At 44.2% G+C, this 16,132-nt stretch overlaps 1 protein-coding gene across 1 annotated transcript in view; it reads right to left on the bottom strand.

Annotated features, from left to right (window-relative positions):
- Window positions 1-11,250: 11,250 nt before the first annotated feature.
- The window catches only part of LOC133616690 (C2 calcium-dependent domain-containing protein 4C), a 7,555-nt gene continuing 2,673 nt past the window's right edge, over window positions 11,251-16,132 (bottom strand). The window contains exon 2 of the mRNA XM_061976248.1: window positions 11,251-12,910. Coding sequence (XP_061832232.1) covers window positions 11,634-12,884 — 1,251 coding nt within the window. The 5' untranslated portion in view covers window positions 12,885-12,910 and the 3' untranslated portion in view covers window positions 11,251-11,633. The remainder of the gene's footprint in view (window positions 12,911-16,132) is intronic.

Here is a 16,132-nt window from a genome sequence, read left to right on the forward strand (position 1 = left end):
TCATGTTGAAGGTGTGGAAGAGTGGTTCCCCTCCATGATGTTGAAGGTGTGGAAGAGTGGTTCCCCTCCATGATGTTGAAGGTGTGGAAGAGTGGTTCCCCTCCATGATGTTGAAGGTGTGGAAGAGTGGTTCCCCTCCATGATGTTGAAGGTGTGGAAGAGTGGTTCCCCCTCCATGATGTTGAAGGTGTGGAAGAGTGGTTGCCCTTCATGATGTTGAAGGTGTGGAAGAGTGGTTCCCCTCCATGATGTTGAAGGTGTGGAAGAGTGATTCCCTTCATGATGTTGGAGGTGTGGAAGAGTGGTTCCCCTTCATAATGTTGAAGATGTGGAAGAGTGGTTCCCCTCCATGATGTTGAAGGTGTGGAAGAGTGGTTCCCCTCCATGATGTTGAAGGTATGGAAGAGTGGTTCCCTCCATGATGTTGAAGGTGTGGAAGAGTGGTGCCCCTCCATGATGTTGAAGGTGTGGAAGAGTGGTTCTCCTCCATGATGTTGAAGGTGTGGAAGAGTGGTTCCCCTCCATGATGTTGAAGGTGTGGAAGAGTGGTTCCCTCCATGATGTTGAAGGTGTGGAAGAGTGGTTCTCCTCCATGATGTTGAAGGTGTGGAAGAGTGGTTCCCCTCCATGATGTTGAAGGTGTGGAAGAGTGATTCCCTTCATGATGTTGGAGGTGTGGAAGAGTGGTTCCCCTTCATAATGTTGAAGATGTGGAAGAGTGGTTCCCCTCCATGATGTTGAAGGTGTGGAAGAGTGGTTTCCTTCATGATGTTGAAGGTGTGGAAGAGTGGTTCCCTTCATGATGTTGAAGGTGTGGAAGAGTGGTTCCCCTCCATGATGTTGAAGGTGTGGAAGAGTGGTTCCCCTCCATGATGTTGAAGGTGTGGAAGAGTGGTTCCCCTCCATGATGTTGAAGGTGTGGAATAGTGGTTCCCTTCATGATGTTGAAGGTGTGGAAGAGTGGTTCCCCTCCATGATGTTGAAGGTGTGGAAGAGTGGTTCCCCTCCATGATGTTGAAGGTGTGGAAGAGTGGTTCCCCTTCATAATGTTGAAGATGTGGAAGAGTGGTTGCCTCCATGATGTTGAAGGTGTGGAAGAGTGATTCCCTTCATGATGTTGGAGGTGTGGAAGAGTGGTTCCCCTTCATAATGTTGAAGATGTGGAAGAGTGGTTCCCTCCATGATGTTGAAGGTGTGGAAGAGTGATTCCCTTCATGATGTTGGAGGTGTGGAAGAGTGGTTCCCCTTCATAATGTTGAAGATGTGGAAGAGTGGTTCCCTCCATGATGTTGAAGGTGTGGAAGAGTGATTCCCTTCATGATGTTGGAGGTGTGGAAGAGTGGTTCCCCTTCATAATGTTGAAGATGTGGAAGAGTGGTTCCCCTCCATGATGTTGAAGGTGTGGAAGAGTGGTTCCCCTCCATGATGTTGAAGGTGTGGAAGAGTGGTTCCCCTCCATGATGTTGAAGGTGTGGAAGAGTGGTTCTCCTCCATGATGTTGAAGGTGTGGAAGAGTGGTTCCCTCCATGATGTTGAAGGTGTGGAAGAGTGGTTCCCTCCATGATGTTGAAGGTGTGGAAGAGTGGTTCCCCTCCATGATGTTGAAGGTGTGGAAGAGTGGTTCCCCTCCATGATGTTGAAGGTGTGGAAGAGTGATTCCCCTCCATGATGTTGAAGGTGTGGAAGAGTGGTTCCCCTCCATGATGTTGAAGGTGTGGAAGAGTGGTTCCCTTCATGATGTTGAAGGTGTGGAAGAGTGGTTCCCCTTCATGATGTTGAAGGTGTGGAAGAGTGGTTCCCCTTCATGATGTTGAAGGTGTGGAAGAGTGGTTCCCCTCCATGATGTTGAAGGTGTGGAAGAGTGGTTCCCCTCCATGATGTTGAAGGTGTGGAAGAGTTGTTCCCCTCCATCATGTTGAAGGTGTGGAAGAGTGGTTCCCCTCCATGATGTTGAAGGTGTGGAAGAGTGGTTCCCCTCCATGATGTTGAAGGTGTGGAAGAGTGGTTCCCCTCCATGATGTTGAAGGTGTGGAAGAGTGGTTCCCCTCCATCATGTTGAAGGTGTGGAAGAGTGGTTCTCCTCCATGATGTTGAAGGTGTGGAAGAGTGGTTCCCCTCCATGATGTTGAAGGTGTGGAAGAGTGGTTCCCCTCCATGATGTTGAAGGTGTGGAAGAGTGGTTCCCCTTCATGATGTTGAAGGTGTGGAAGAGTGGTTCCCCTCCATGATGTTGAAGGTATGGAAGAGTGGTTCCCCTCCATGATGTTGAAGGTGTGGAAGCGTGGTTCCCCTCCATGATGTTGAAGGTGTGGAAGAGTGGTTCCCTTCATGATGTTGAAGGTGTGGAGGAGTGGTTCCCCTCCATGATGTTGAAGGTGTGGAAGAGTGGTTCCCTTCATGATGTTGAAGGTGTGGAAGAGTGGTTCCCCTTCATGATGTTGAAGGTGTGGAAGAGTGGTTCCCCTCCATGATGTTGAAGGTGTGGAAGAGTGGTTCCCCTCCATGATGTTGAAGGTGCAAAAGACTGGTTCCCCTCCATGATGTTGAAGGTGTGGAAGAGTGGTTCCCCTCCATGATGTTGAAGGTGTGGAAGAGTGGTTCCCCTCCATGATGTTGAAGGTGTGGAAGAGTGGTTCCCCTCCATGATGTTGAAGGTGTGGAAGAGTGGTTCCTTTCCATGATGTTGAAGGTGTGGAAGAGTGGTTCCCCTCCATGATGTTGAAGGTGTGGAAGAGTGGTTCCCCTCCATGATGTTGAAGATGTGGAAGAGTGGTTCCCCTCCATGATGTTGAAGGTGTGGAAGAGTGGTTCCCCTCCATGATGTTGAAGGTGTGGAAGAGTGGTTCCCCTCCATGATGTTGAAGGTGTGGAAGAGTGGTTCCCCTCCATGATGTTGAAGGTGTGGAAGAGTGGTTCCCCTTCATGATGTTGAAGGTGTGGAAGAGTGGTTCCCTCCATGATGTTGAAGGTGTGGAAGAGTGGTTCCCCTCCATGATGTTGAAGGTGTGGAAGAGTGGTTCCCCTCCATGATGTTGAAGGTGTGGAAGAGTGGTTCCCCTTCATGATGTTGAAGGTGTGGAAGAGTGGTTCCCCTTCATGATGTTGAAGGTGTGGAAGAGTGGTTCCCCTCCATGATGTTGAAGGTGTGGAAGAGTGGTTCTCCTTCATGATGTTGAAGGTGTGGAAGAGTGGTTCCCCTCCATGATGTTGAAGGTGTGGAAGAGTGGTTCCCCTCCATGATGTTGAAGGTGTGGAAGAGTGGTTCCCTTCATGATGTTGAAGGTGTGGAAGAGTGGTTCCCCTCCATGATGTTGAAGGTGTGGAAGAGTGGTTCCCTTCATGATGTTGAAGGTGTGGAAGAGTGGTTCCCCTCCATGATGTTGAAGGTGTGGAAGAGTGGTTCCCCTCCATGATGTTGAAGGTGTGGAAGAGTGGTTCCCCTTCATGATGTTGAAGGTGTGGAAGAGTGGTTCCCCTCCATGATGTTGAAGGTGTGGAAGAGTGGTTCCCCTCCATGATGTTGAAGGTGTGGAAGAGTGGTTCCCCTCCATGATGTTGAAGGTATGGAAGAGTGGTTCCCCTCCATGATGTTGAAGGTGTGGAAGAGTGGTTCCCCTCCATGATGTTGAAGGTGTGGAAGAGTGGTTCCCTCCATGATGTTGAAGGTGTGGAGGAGTGGTTCCCTCCATGATGTTGAAGGTGTGGAAGAGTGGTTCCCTCCATGATGTTGAAGGTGTGGAAGAGTGGTTCCCCTCCATGATGTTGAAGGTGTGGAAGAGTGGTTCCCCTCCATGATGTTGAAGGTGTGGAAGAGTGGTTCCCTTCATGATGTTGAAGGTGTGGAAGAGTGGTTCCCCTCCATGATGTTGAAGGTGTGGAAGAGTGGTTCCCCTCCATGATGTTGAAGGTGTGGAAGAGTGGTTCCCTCCATGATGTTGAAGGTGTGGAAGAGTGGTTCCCCTCCATGATGTTGAAGGTGTGGAAGAGTGGTTCCCCTCCATGATGTTGAAGGTGTGGAAGAGTGTTCCCCTCCATGATGTTGAAGGTGTGGAAGAGTGGTTCCTTTCATGATGTTGAAGGTGTGGAAGAGTGGTTCCCCTCCATGATGTTGAAGGTGTGGAAGAGTGGTTCCCCTCCATGATGTTGAAGGTGTGGAAGAGTGGTTCCCCTCCATGATGTTGAAGGTGTGGAAGAGTGGTTCCCTTCATGATGTTGAAGGTGTGGAAGAGTGGTTCCCCTCCATGATGTTGAAGGTGTGGAAGAGTGGTTCCCCTCCATGATGTTGAAGGTGTGGAAGAGTGGTTCCCTTCATGATGTTGAAGGTGTGGAAGAGTGGTTCCCCTCCATGATGTTGAAGGTGTGGAAGAGTGGTTCCCCTCCATGATGTTGAAGGTGTGGAAGAGTGGTTCCCCTCCATGATGTTGAAGGTGTGGAAGAGTGGTTCCCCTCCATGATGTTGAAGGTGTGGAAGAGTGGTTCCCTTCATGATGTTGAAGGTGTGGAAGAGTGGTTCCCCTCCATGATGTTGAAGGTGTGGAAGAGTGGTTCCCCTCCATGATGTTGAAGGTGTGGAAGAGTGGTTCCCCTCCATGATGTTGAAGGTGTGGAAGAGTGGTTCCCCTCCATGATGTTGAAGGTGTGGAAGAGTGGTTCCCCTCCATGATGTTGAAGGTGTGGAAGAGTGGTTCCCCTCCATGATGTTGAAGGTGTGGAAGAGTGGTTCCCCTCCATGATGTTGAAGGTGTGGAAGAGTGGTTCCCCTCCATGATGTTGAAGGTGTGGAAGAGTGGTTCCCCTCCATGATGTTGAAGGTGTGGAAGAGTGGTTCCCTTCATGATGTTGAAGGTGTGGAAGAGTGGTTCTCCTCCATCATGTTGAAGGTGTGGAAGAGTGGTTCCCTTCATGATGTTGAAGGTGTGGAAGAGTGGTTCCCTTCATGATGTTGAAGGTGTGGAAGAGTGGTTCCCTCCATGATGTTGAAGGTGTGGAGGAGTGGTTCCCTCCATGATGTTGAAGGTGTGGAAGAGTGGTTCCCTCCATGATGTTGAAGGTGTGGAAGAGTGGTTCCCCTCCATGATGTTGAAGGTGTGGAAGAGTGGTTCCCCTCCATGATGTTGAAGGTGTGGAAGAGTGGTTCCCTTCATGATGTTGAAGGTGTGGAAGAGTGGTTCCCCTCCATGATGTTGAAGGTGTGGAAGAGTGGTTCCCTTCATGATGTTGAAGGTGTGGAAGAGTGGTTCCCCTCCATGATGTTGAAGGTGTGGAAGAGTGGTTCCCTTCATGATGTTGAAGGTGTGGAAGAGTGGTTCCCCTTCATGATGTTGAAGGTGTGGAAGAGTGGTTCCCCTCCATGATGTTGAAGGTGTGGAAGAGTGGTTCCCCTCCATGATGTTGAAGGTGTGGAAGAGTGGTTCCCCTCCATGATGTTGAAGGTGTGGAAGAGTGGTTCCCCCTCCATGATGCGAGTGTTGCATGAAAGGATGACTTTGTATGCGACACTTTGTACACACAACAAGTTGTGTAATAATGGTGTAGTTTTTCAAAACGAGAGTCCCAGGGCCAAAAGCAATCTGGTAATTGAGAGAGGTAAATAGTTCCATATTTCATTCTTTCACTCCTTCGAAAAGAAACCACTCTGCTCTGCGGTTGCCATGGCGACCCCAAAGCCAATAAAGCAGCGATCAACCTTTCCTGCCTGCTGCCAAGAAAGCTGAGAAACAAATTACCCCAATCACGTTTGCCCTCCCGCGTAAAGGCTGCACTCCGTCATGGCTGCCGCGGCAGAGCCACATGACAACATTAAAAATCCATTTGGAAAGGCGGAGGAGAAGAACGGAGCAAAGACCACCAACGTCTGCTCACCTGCGGGAAACTTTGTGGACATGCCGTCACATTTCTTCACCTCAAACAGCTTCTACTTTGACAATAATATTTTTGGAGGGCGGGGGGGTTTGTTTTCTTAGGAGTTTTTGTGTGTTTAAATATATATATATAATATTTTAGGAGAATTTAAGTGTTTTTTTTTCATAATCCTATAAAACAAAGATGTATTTTTTTCAATCTCTAAAGGATATCACCACATGGGCTCAGGAACACTTCAGAAAACCACTGTCAGTAACTACAGTTTGTCGCTACATCTGTAAGTGCAATTTAAAGCTCTACTATGCAAAGCCAAAGCCATTTATCAACAACACCCAGAAACGCTGCCGTCTTCTCTGGGCCCGAGATCATCTAAGATGGACTCATGCAAAGTGGAAAAGTGTTCTGTGGTCTGACGAGTCCACATTTCAAATTGTTTTTGGAAATATCCGACATCGTGTCATCCGGACCAAAAGGGAAACGAACCATCCAGACTGTTATCGACGCAAAGTGTAAAAGCCAACATGTGTGATGGTATGGGGGTGTATTAGTGCCCAAGGCATGGGTAACTTACACATCTGTGAAGGCACCATTAATGCTGAAAGGTACATACAGGTTTTGGAACAACATAAGCTGCCATCTAAGTGTCGTCTTTTTCATGGACGCCCCTGCTTATTTCAGCAAGACAATGCCAAGCCACATTCAGCACGTGTTAAAACAGCGTGGCTTTGTAAAAAAAAAAAAAGAGTGCGGGTACTTTCCTGGCCCGCCTGCAGTCCAGACCTGTCTCCCATTGAAAATGTGTGACGCATTATGAAGCGTAAAATCTGACAGCGGAGACCCCGGACTGTTGAACGACTGAAGCTCTACATAAAACAAGAATGGGAAAGAATTCCACTTTCAAAGCTTCAACAATTAGTTTCCTCAGTTCCCAATCGTTTACTGAGTGTTGTTAAAAGGAAAGGCCATGTAACACAGTGGTGAACATGCCCTTTCCCAACTACTTTGGCACGTGTTGCAGCCATGAAATTCTAAAGTTAATGATTATTTGCAAAAAAAAAATACAGTTTATGAGTTTGAACATCAAATATGTTGTCTTTGTAGCATATTCAACTGAATATGGCTTGAAAAGGATTTGCAAATCATTGTATTCCGTTTGTATTTACATCTAACACAATTTCCCAACTCATATGGAAACGGGGTTTGTAGAATGTTCTATGAAGATATGTCAGTGAGTTGAAGGACACACAAGTGAAGAAGTACACAATAAACACAACTTGCTTTTATTGGACTCATGCTAGCACAGGAAGTTAGCATCACCACAGCCTGGAAGCAGAGTCATGTGACCAACTACTCACGATATCAACTCTCTCACGAATCGTCTCGTGTGTCGGACCACAAGCTCAGCCTGCTGGGTCAAAGGTCACCGACTCCAACACATCTTCCTGGTTTTTGGAGAAAGTCCACATGCAAAGTTGTACTATTTCCCAACGTTACTGAACACATCGCACAGAGGGGTGACGTCATCATGCTGCACTCACTGGTCACTACATTAGGTACACCTGCACACCTGACCTGGGACTAACTCATGAAAACATGTTCCCTAATGTTGTGTCCACTTAGTGGACATGACAAAGTAAGGCTTTAGCTGTGTGTGTGTCTGTGTGTGTGTGTGTGTGTTCATGTCATGTGACCCTCTTAATTACACACCTTTAGTCACCTGCACACCTTTAGTCATGTTTGTACACTTGCAACAATCACACACACATGCACACCTTTAGTCATGTTTTCCCACCTGCAACAATCACACACACGCACACCTTTAGTCATGTTTGTACACCTGCAACAATCACACACATGCACACCTTTAGTCATGTTTGTACACCTGCAACAATCACACACACATGCACACTTTTAGTCATGTTTGTACACCTGCAACAATCACACACACATGCACACTTTTAGTCATGTTTGTACACCTGCAACAATCACACACATGCACACCTTTAGTCATGTTTGTACACCTGCAACAATCACACACACATGCACACTTTTAGTCATGTTTGCACACCTGCAACAATCACACACATGCACACCTTTAGTCACGTTTGTACACCTGCAACAATCACACACATGCACACCTTTAGTCATGTTTGTACACCTGCAACCATTGGGGGTACCAAAGGGGCGGAGCTCCACTCTCCAGTCTGTTGATTGGCAGACAGATAATTGAGTCCAACCTTTCTTCTTTTAGGGCAGGAAATGTAAAAAGGGTAAAAAAAAGCAACAAAACTGGTATCTCAGTTGTCAGAATGTTTCCATTAACATGGCAGTGGTAGCATTTATTCATTTACAGTAATGCACTGTAAAAACAACCATCGTAGATTTTACAGTTAAAAACTGGCACCTCAGTCGTCAGTATTTTACTGTAAAAACAACAGTGCCGTTTTTCCATTCACAGTAATGCACTGTGAAAAGAATGGTGGTGCCGTTATTCTATTTACAGTAATGCACTGTAAAAATGACCAAAGATTTTAGCGGCATACTTGCCAACCCTCCCGAATTTTCCGGGAGACTCCCGAAATTCAGCGCCTCTCCCGAAAACCTCCCGGGACAAATTTTCTCCCGAAAATCTCCCGATTTTCAGCCGAAGCTGGAGGCCACGCCCCCTCCAGCTCCATGCGGACCTGAGTGAGGACAGCCTTTTTTCAGACGGGAAGACAACAGGGTGACAAGAACTAAATCATCCATACTAGAGATAAATTGTATTATTATGTTTATCTTACCTAAAAATAAATATATTTACTAATTTAAAAAAAAAAAAAACGAAATACATTTTTACTATATTTTGCTAAAAACATCAAAATTAATTGTATTTTTATTTGTATTTTTTCTGACTCCTTATTACATCCAGCCATAGAATTATACATTTGTCAAGACTTGGTCTTGGGTGTTTGCTTTTCCGGGATGCAACGGAAAGTTGGCACGGGCGAGACGGGAATGAAGGTACATGATTTATTTATTAACTATAAATACAAAAAAAGGATCAAACAAAAAGCGCGCACAGAGGCGGAGAATAAACTATGAAACCAAAAGACTATAGCAAAAAAGTACAAACGAAAAACACGCACAATGGCGGAGAACAAACTATGAAACCAAAAAGACTATAAACATGGAACAAAAACTTACTTGGCTTGGACAAAAATAGTTGCATGAAGAATGGACATGGGAAGAATGGACAGAGCATAAATGTGGTGAGGTCGTCAGAAAGACAAACTGAAAAACAATGAACTTAAATACTACAGACATGATTAACGAAAACAGGTGCGTGACTCAAGACGTGAAACAGGTGCGTGACGTGACAGGTGAAAACTAATGGGTTGCTATGGTGACAATCAAGAGTGCACAATGAGTCCAAACGTGGAACAGGTGAAACTAATGGGGTAATCATGGAAACAAGACAAGGGAGTGAAAAGACAGAAACTAAAGAGTCCTATAACTAAACAAAACATGACTTAAAACAAAACATGATTACACAGACATGACAACAGTAAAATAAACATATTTGAAATATAATTTTAAATGATCATAATTCATTTAAAATGACCATATTTAATTATTAAAATAATTATAGTTTATCAACAACTTTAGCATTTTATTCATTACATTTATTAAGCTCTCAGAAGCCAAGTTATGTTATATTCCTTAAGATTTATTTATGCAAGTTTGAAGTATCAATTATCTAAACATAGCTTTGTTTGCATATTTTCAGGATATATATATATATATATATATATATATATATATATATATATATACACACACACACACACACACGCAGGTAAAAGCCAGTAAATTAGAATATTTTGAAAAACTTGATTTATTTCAGTAATTGCATTAAAAAGGTGTAACTTGTACATTAACGCAGCCGTCTACCAGCAAGTTTTAGAGCACTTCATGCTTCCTGCTGCTGACCTGCTCTATGGAGATGGAGATTTCAAGTTCCAACAGGACTTGGCGCCTGCACACAGCGCAAAATCTACCCGTGCCTGGTTTACGGACCATGGTATTTCTGTTCTAAATTGGCCCGCCAACTCCCCTGACCTTAGCCCCATAGAAAATCTGTGGGGTATTGTGAAAAGGAAGATGCAGAATGCCAGACCCAAAAACGCAGAAGAGTTGAAGGCCACTATCAGAGCAACCTGGGCTCTCATAACACCTGAGCAGTGCCAGAAACTCATCGACTCCATGCCACGCCGCATTAATGCAGTAATTGAGGCAAAAGGAGCTCCAACCAAGTATTGAGTATTGTACATGCTCATATTTTTCATTTTCATACTTTTCAGTTGGCCAACATTTCTAAAAATCCCTTTTTTGTATTAGCCTTAAGTAATATTCTAATTTTGTGACACACGGAATTTTGGATTTTCATTTGTTGCCACTTCAAATCATCAAAATTAAATGAAATAAACATTTGAATGCATCAGTCTGTGTGCAATGAATAAATATAATGTACAAGTTACACCTTTTGAATGCAATTACTGAAATAAATCAAGTTTTTCAAAATATTCTAATTTACTGGCTTTTACCTGTATATATATATATATATATATATATATATATATATATATATATATATATATATGAAATACTTGACTTGGTGAATTCTAGCTGTCAATATACTCCTCCCCTCTTAACCACGCCCCCAACCACGCCCCGCCCCACCCTGACCACGCCCCCCTCCCCCCACCTCCCAAAATCGGAGGTCTCAAGGTTGGCAAGTATGTTTTAGCGTTAACAAAATGGCAGCTCATTTGCCAGAATTTTACTTAATCAATTTACAGTAATGCGCTGTAAAAAGAGCAATGGACAATTTTACAGTTAAAAACAACTTGGTCGCCAGAATTTTACCGTGAAATTAAAAGCGCCACCAATTTCCAATTGACAGTAATTAACTGTAAAAACGAGAATGGTGGATTTAATGGTGAAAGACGTTCGCTCGGTCAGCAGAATTTGACTGTAAAAATAACATTCACAGTAATGCACTGTAAAAATTACCGTAGATTTTACTAAAAAAAAATGGCTGCTCAGTCGCAATAATTTTACTGTAAAAAAAAAAATTACATTGCTACCATTTTTCTACGGAGCCCCTAAAGGGACATGGGGGGGAAACATTTTTTTCGTGCGCACGAGAAACTTTTTATAAAGTTATTTAAAAAAAATAAAAAAAATAAAGTTATAATTTTTTTTTTGTGGACATGTATCTCATGCGCACGAGATACATGTCTACAAAAATTTAAAAAATTAAAATTTAAAAATTTTTATTTTTTTTTTATTTTTACACATGTATCTCGTGCAAAAAAAAAATTATTAAACTTTTTTTTTCCCCCACGTCCCTTTAGGGGCTCCGTATTAATCCATCTACAGTAAAAACTTTTTTTTTTTACTGTAAAATCCACAGATGTATTTTTACGGTGTACTTTTTGAAGTAAGACCAGGACTGGAGTTTTGTGTCACCATGAAAAAAACTAAGAAACTTTAGCGCCTCCTTTGCAGCGGTTACTTTTTAGGGGGGCCTTGGAACCGTCCTAACTCTCCGCCCCTGACTAAGTCTGCCATAACCAAAGTGCAGCAAAGTACACCAAAGTGCAGCAAAGTACAGCAAAGTGCAGCAAAGTGCAGCAGGCAAAGTGAGCTGCACTGAAAGTGGTCAAGAAGTGGTGATGGGAGCAGAAGAAGCCGTGCAAAGAAGTGGTGAAGGTCCAAGGGCGCTCTTAGACCCCCGAGAGCAGCTTGGTGAGGAGGACCTCGCACTCCCCCAGCAGCGTGTCCCTCTTCAGGCTGGTTCCTTTGTTGACCACTTTGAACTTGACCGACAGGTTCTTGACCTGCAGCGAGCTGATGGCGTCGAAGAAGAAGTCCTCGTTGAAGACGGGGTTGCGACTGTTCTTGATGATGTTGCTCCTCTGCTTCTGCACCTTGCCGGGGTTCAGGTAGACGGAGACGCAGCAGTTGACGCCCTTGATGTCGCACTGCTTGTCGTACAGACTCTCGGCCGCCAGCACCCGCATGCGCAGGCGGGAGGTGCCGGCGTCGTAGTCGGCGCAGATCCTGAGGGTGCCGCCCTTGTGCAGATTGACGGTGTGCTGGCGCTGCAGGCCGTGCTCCGGCGCCGGCGTGGCGCAGTGGAAGGAGGGGATGTGCAGGCGGCGCTGGAGGCTGGGGCTGGGCTCGGCCGAGCTGCACTCGTCGGTGGAGAGGGAGCTGTGGCGGGCGAAGGTGCGCTTGGCCTTCACCACCTTGGCCTGCGTCTCGTGCGTGAAGATCTTCAGCAGCGAGGCGGAGCGCGACAGCAGAGGCGAGCTGAAGGGGGACGACTCGGCCGAGGAGCAGGTGTCGCTCTCGCCGCCGCTGAAGTAGCGGTAGGGGTTCATGTGGGAGGCGTTGCAGTCGGCCGGGTTCAGGTGGTTGCCGCCGCCGCCGCCGTCCTTGCTGGTCTTCCTCTGGATGTTGGGGGACGTGATGGGACTGCTGATGTCACAGTGGAACAGCGACTCCTTGCGGCGGGTGTGGGGGCTTTCCTTCAGGGTGGCGAATCCGTACGAAGTTTGGGTCTTGGGGACGTAGGGGAGAGACATGGCGGTCTGCGACTGGGGGTCGGCGTTGGTGTCGCCGGGGACGTCGTCGGCGCTCTCGATCTGAATGATGTGACGATTGGCCGCCTTCAGGAGGTTCTTGGTGTCTCCCGCCAGCTTTGCGACCAGACGCGGACTCTTCGGACCGCTGATCTTTCTCCCGCTGCTGATGGTTTGCTCCGACGGCTGCAGAGTCTCCTTGGGCTTCGCCAGCGGAACCTCAGGCTCCGGAGCACAGCTGACCAGCTTTGGCGGGATGAAGAAGTCCGGGATCTTGTCGGGGGTGAGGACGTTGGAGTAGGGCGGGGCCACGCCTTTCTTGTCGCCGCTCTCACCCTGACGCAGCACGCCCGTCTCCACCGACCCGCGGATTTTATCCAGGACCCACATGGCGGACCCAAGACAGTGCGAGGGATCTACACAATAAGAGCACACACACACACACACACACACACACACACACACACACACACACACACAGAAACATAGCAAATGTGCGTCATAATATTAGGTACACCTGCACGCTCTAAAAACAGGGGTGTCCAAACCAAGTTCAACTCGGTGCACTTAGAAGTGCATGTAGCACAGCATTTGTATATATGACCCAATCCAAACAACCTTTCCCACTCATGGCGCAAACAAAGTAACACAAAATGTCACACACTCTTGTCACTGCACCTTGTGGATGTTCCAATACAAAAAGTCCAAGTATTACACAGAATTCAACATTACACCAACATTTAAATCCTGTGCAATGCATGATGGGAAAAACACTCTCTCCATACATATACACACACACACACACACACACACATATTAAGGGTGTAACGGTACGTGAATTTGTATTGAACTGTTTTGGTACGGGGGTTTGGTTCGGTTTCGGAGGTGTACCGAACGAGTTTCCACACGAACATATTAAGTACGTTGTGTAAACATATTAAGTACGTTGTGTAAACAATGCACACCGAGGCACAACACACGACATGCTAGCAGCTAACGAGCTAGGACAACATGTAAAATCCAGAGCTGGAAGACCCTCCTGCCTCGTTAAGATCTCCCGTTTGGGAACACTTTGTCTGCGTGATACAACAATGGATAACATCACTTCAACGAAGAAAAAGACGAACAAACAGCTCACCACCGCATTCAAGCAGCCTCTCCTCGGCGAGTCAGGCAGGGCTAAAGCAATAATAGCAGCAGATTTAAGTCCATATTGCATTAAAAACTAGATTTTGATCCACTTCTATGGTGGAAGAACAATGAGTCCATATATCCTCTTACTGACAAGTTAGCCAGGCTGAAAAGTTCATCTGAGGCTGAGTTGACTTGAAACTGTTTAATGTTGCACGTCTTATATGTAGAAGAAAAGTTGTGTCATTTTATTTCATCTGAGCAACAACTTGAGGCAGTTTAATGTTGATTAACGTGGACCCCGACTTAAACAAGTGGAAAAACTTATTGGGGTGTTAGCATTTAGTGGTCAATTGTAGGGAATATGTACTGTACTGTACAATCTACTAATAAAAGTCTCAATCAATCAATCAAAAGAAGCACTTTATATGTAGAAAGGTTTTGTTAAGAAACCATTCTGAGTCTTATCTTATTTACTTTTTATTTGATATATGTTGACCACATCAACCCTGGCAATGGACCTTGTGTGTATATGTATGTTATTGTTATGTGTGTGTATATGTATGTTATTGTTATGTGTGTGTATATGTATGTTATTGTTGTGTGTGTGTGTGTATGAGTGTGTGTATATGTATGTTATTGTTATGTGTGTGTGTATGAGTGTGTGTATATGTATGTTATTGTTATGTGTGTGTGTATGAGTGTGTGTGTATAAGTATGTTATTGTTATGTGTGTGTGTGTATATGTATGTTGTTGTTATGTGTGTGTGTATGAGTGTGTGTATATGTATGTTATTGTTATGTGTGTGTGTGTGTGTGTGTGTATATGTATGTTATTGTTATTTGTGTGTGTGTATATGTATGTTATTGTTGTGTGTGTGTGTATGAGTGTGTGTATATGTATGTTATTGTTATGCTTAGCCTTCATGACTGCCTGCTGTTGCACTGATCAGCCTAGTGGTGTCTCACATCCATCACACACACAGCTATTTTAAAGCAATGTTAAAAGGATAAAGCCATTGTTTACCATTGTATATATTGTTGTTTTCTTACTGTACCAAAAATTAACCAAACCGTGACCTCTAAACAGAGATACGTACCGAACCAAAATTTTTGTGTACCGTTATACCCTTAACACATACATACATACATACACACACATATATACAAACATATGTACATACATATATATATACATACATATGCATACACACACATATGCATACATACACACACACACACACACACACACACACACACACAAAAATATAAATATATATATATATATATACATACATGCACATATATATATACACACACATATATATATACATGCATATAAACACACATACATACATACATACATATATATATATATATATATATATATATATATATATATATATATATATATATATATATATATATATATATATATATATATATATATATATATATATATATACATACCAGTGACGTGCGGTCACTAGAGGCAGGTGAGGCAGGGCCTCACCTGCCATCATGGAAAGAAAAAAAATGTAAAAAGAAAAAAATATATATTAAATTGTTAAATGTATCCAGTGATTATACTATAAAGTTATTTTCCATTTAACTTCACCAGTTTTAGATTATTTGTATTTAAAATCTCTGAATTTTTACATTTGCCGTTCAAATACTGAGAAGAGACGGTGCGGTGAACAGCAGCCAGTTGAGGCACGTCACTCAGTGCCTCAACATGGATTGCGCAATGACTCGGCTAACTGCTGGCCTGCTGTGCAGTGAGACTGTATTGCTATATGAATTATATTATACATTTCCATAGTTTAGTTAGCTGAGGTATATAATGTACAGTGTATTTTGTCAACAACTGTATGTGTGTAAAGTATTTCTTGTGCTGAGCGATCATAAAACGGCTGCAAAAGACGCATTGGCTGAGGCTCCAGTAATCCGCCTCCTGCACCCCCGCCGTAGAATGCACGGCAACCCCTGACGGGAGTGTTATATCAACTAAAGTCCACACTTAAACTTTCCACGTGCAAGATTGAATCTATTTAAAAAAGTTATTTCATAAGAAGCCAAAAACTGCAAAAACAATATGTTGGTGTTGGAGGAGTTGTGAATGACTACAGGCCACAACATTAGGTATACCTCCAGACTGCAGGTGTACCTAATTCACAACTCCTCCAACACCTACATTATTGTTTTTGCACTTTTTGGCTTCTTATTAAATAACTTTTGTAACCTATTTTTATGGGCTTTCCTCTTTGTGATGTTAAGTTCCTGTTATGCGCTGTTATACAGTATATGCCTTGAGCTCTTATTTTGAAGGCGCTAAGAGCGGAAGTGATGTCACTTTGCGGAGGTTTTGAAAGAAGGTAAATAAAGTGGTCCTCGTGTAAACTGGAGCCTCCGTGTTTGTTATTTTGTAGTTTCATACAGTATAGGCCACATTTATAAACCCTCGGTTACACTTTTTTAAATAGATTCAATCTTGCACGTGGAAAGTT

The sequence above is a fragment of the Nerophis lumbriciformis genome, linkage group LG14 (assembly GCF_033978685.3).
Source record: "Nerophis lumbriciformis linkage group LG14, RoL_Nlum_v2.1, whole genome shotgun sequence".
Classification (NCBI taxonomy): Eukaryota; Metazoa; Chordata; class Actinopteri; order Syngnathiformes; family Syngnathidae; genus Nerophis; species Nerophis lumbriciformis.